This window comes from Colobus angolensis, unplaced genomic scaffold, assembly GCF_000951035.1.
Source record: "Colobus angolensis palliatus isolate OR3802 unplaced genomic scaffold, Cang.pa_1.0 Scaffold8, whole genome shotgun sequence".
Lineage (NCBI taxonomy): Eukaryota > Metazoa > Chordata > Mammalia > Primates > Cercopithecidae > Colobus > Colobus angolensis.
Genome location: NW_012121820.1, coordinates 2663950 through 2665711, shown reverse-complemented (window position 1 = coordinate 2665711; position 1762 = coordinate 2663950). Strand labels below are relative to the sequence as shown.

At 52.6% G+C, this 1762-nt stretch overlaps 1 protein-coding gene across 3 annotated transcripts in view; it reads right to left on the bottom strand.

Annotated features, from left to right (window-relative positions):
* FAM65C (family with sequence similarity 65, member C) overlaps positions 1 to 1762 on the bottom strand; it is a 116760-nt gene that overhangs the window by 41038 nt on the left and 73960 nt on the right. For all 3 annotated transcript variants that reach the window (XM_011928817.1, XM_011928816.1, XM_011928818.1), the window contains one exon: positions 695 to 841. In XM_011928817.1, coding sequence (XP_011784207.1) covers positions 695 to 841 — 147 coding nt within the window. The remainder of the gene's footprint in view (positions 1 to 694; positions 842 to 1762) is intronic.

Genomic DNA, 1762 nt, shown 5'->3' with positions numbered 1-1762 from the left:
ACTGCACTTGAGCCTGGACAACAGAGCAAGACTCCATCTCAAAAAAAAAAATGTGTGGAGTGACTCATTCTTCCTGTGCGGGCCTCAGCCCAGCTCATCAGTCAGTCTCTGAGCAAGTCTGTCCTTCACTCAGACACCCACCGCCCTGACCTCCTGTGTGTGTAAGCTCACACTTCAGGCTTCCACTGTGGGGCCTTTGCCCATGCTGTTGCCTCTGCCTACAACGCTTGTCCCCCAGAGGTGAGCATGGTGGCACCTTTTCAGACCGTTTGTGTGTCAGACACTGTCAGCACCTCCTCGGTGACTGCCAGGATCATCCTGTCTGCTGAGGCCCTTGACACACCGTCTCTCTGTTACCTTTCTTCACTGCACTCAGCACAGGTGGAAGTTCCATGATGGACTGCATGATTGATTGCATTGCTTCTTGATTGATTGCATCGAATCTGCTCCTCTGCACTGCGTGCTCCACAAGACCAGAGTCCTCCTGCTTTAGTCACTGCCAGGTTTCCAGTGCCCAAGAACCGGGCTGAGCACATGGCTGCACCCTGACATACTTGTTGACTAAATGAATGACCAGGAACTTAACCTGTCACCTCTTATAGACAAGACCCACCCACGCTTCCCCAGGAAGAGACAGAGAGGAGGTGAGGTAGAAGAATGCACTTCTTAAAAGCAGCACACAGCCCAGGCTTACTTGAGGCCTCTTTTCAATGCTTCGAAGATCTTCTTCACCTGCTGGGGCTTGGGGTCTGCACAGACCGACCCCTTTCGCAGCGTGCCGTACAACTTGGAGGATTTTGCAGGCATTCGCGATCTCACGGAGTGCCTGTTGATGGACTTTCTGTGAGAAGGGGTGGAGAGGAAGAGAAGTCAGAGCAGGGTCCTGACAAAGCCCTCTCCAGGGGCAGGCATTTTGGAAATAGTGACCAGAGCCACAGGGAGTCAGGAGACCCGGCTCAGTCCCACCCCCATCACCACCAAGCAGTATGGTCTCCAGAAAGTTATGGAGCCTCTCTGAGCCTGTGCTTTCTCATCTGTATAATAAGGATCCAGGGCCGGGCACGGTGGCTCACGCTTGTAATCCCAGCACTTTGGGAAGCTGAGGCAGGTGGATCACCTGAGATCAGGGGTTCAAGACTAGTCTGGCCAACGTGGCGAAACCCTGTCTCTACTAAAAATATAAAAATTAGCCAGGTGTGGTGGTACGTGCCTGTAATCCCACTTACTCCAAAGGCTGAGGCACAAGAATCGCTTGAACCTGGGAGGCAGGAGGTTTCAGTGAGCCGAGATTGCACCACCGCACTCCAACCTGGGTGACAGAGTGAGACTCTGTCTCAAAAAAAAAAAAAAAAAGATGTAGGTAGAAGAGAGTTTAGGGTCTAAGTACCACTGTATCTGGGGAAAATCACTCCGGGAAACCACTTTTTGGCCCACGAGGCCCCCTGTCATCTGGTCCCCATTGCCCGGTGACCTTATCCTCTTTCCTTTGGCTCCAGCCATGCTGGCCTCCTTGCTGCGCCCCAGGGCCTTTGTGTATGTGGCTAGCCTGGCCTGGAATGTTCTTTTCCCATTATCTGCATGGCTCACTCCACCCCTTCAGGCGTGTGCTCCCATGTCACCTTCTCAGCAAGGCCTTCCCTTCCAACTGCCCAATTTAAAATGAACCCTCCCTGCCTCCGCCTTCTTACCCTGGCCTGTTTTCCTCTGTGGCCCTTAACACCATCTGATATTCTCTGTACTTTTCTTTGCTGCATTGTGTATC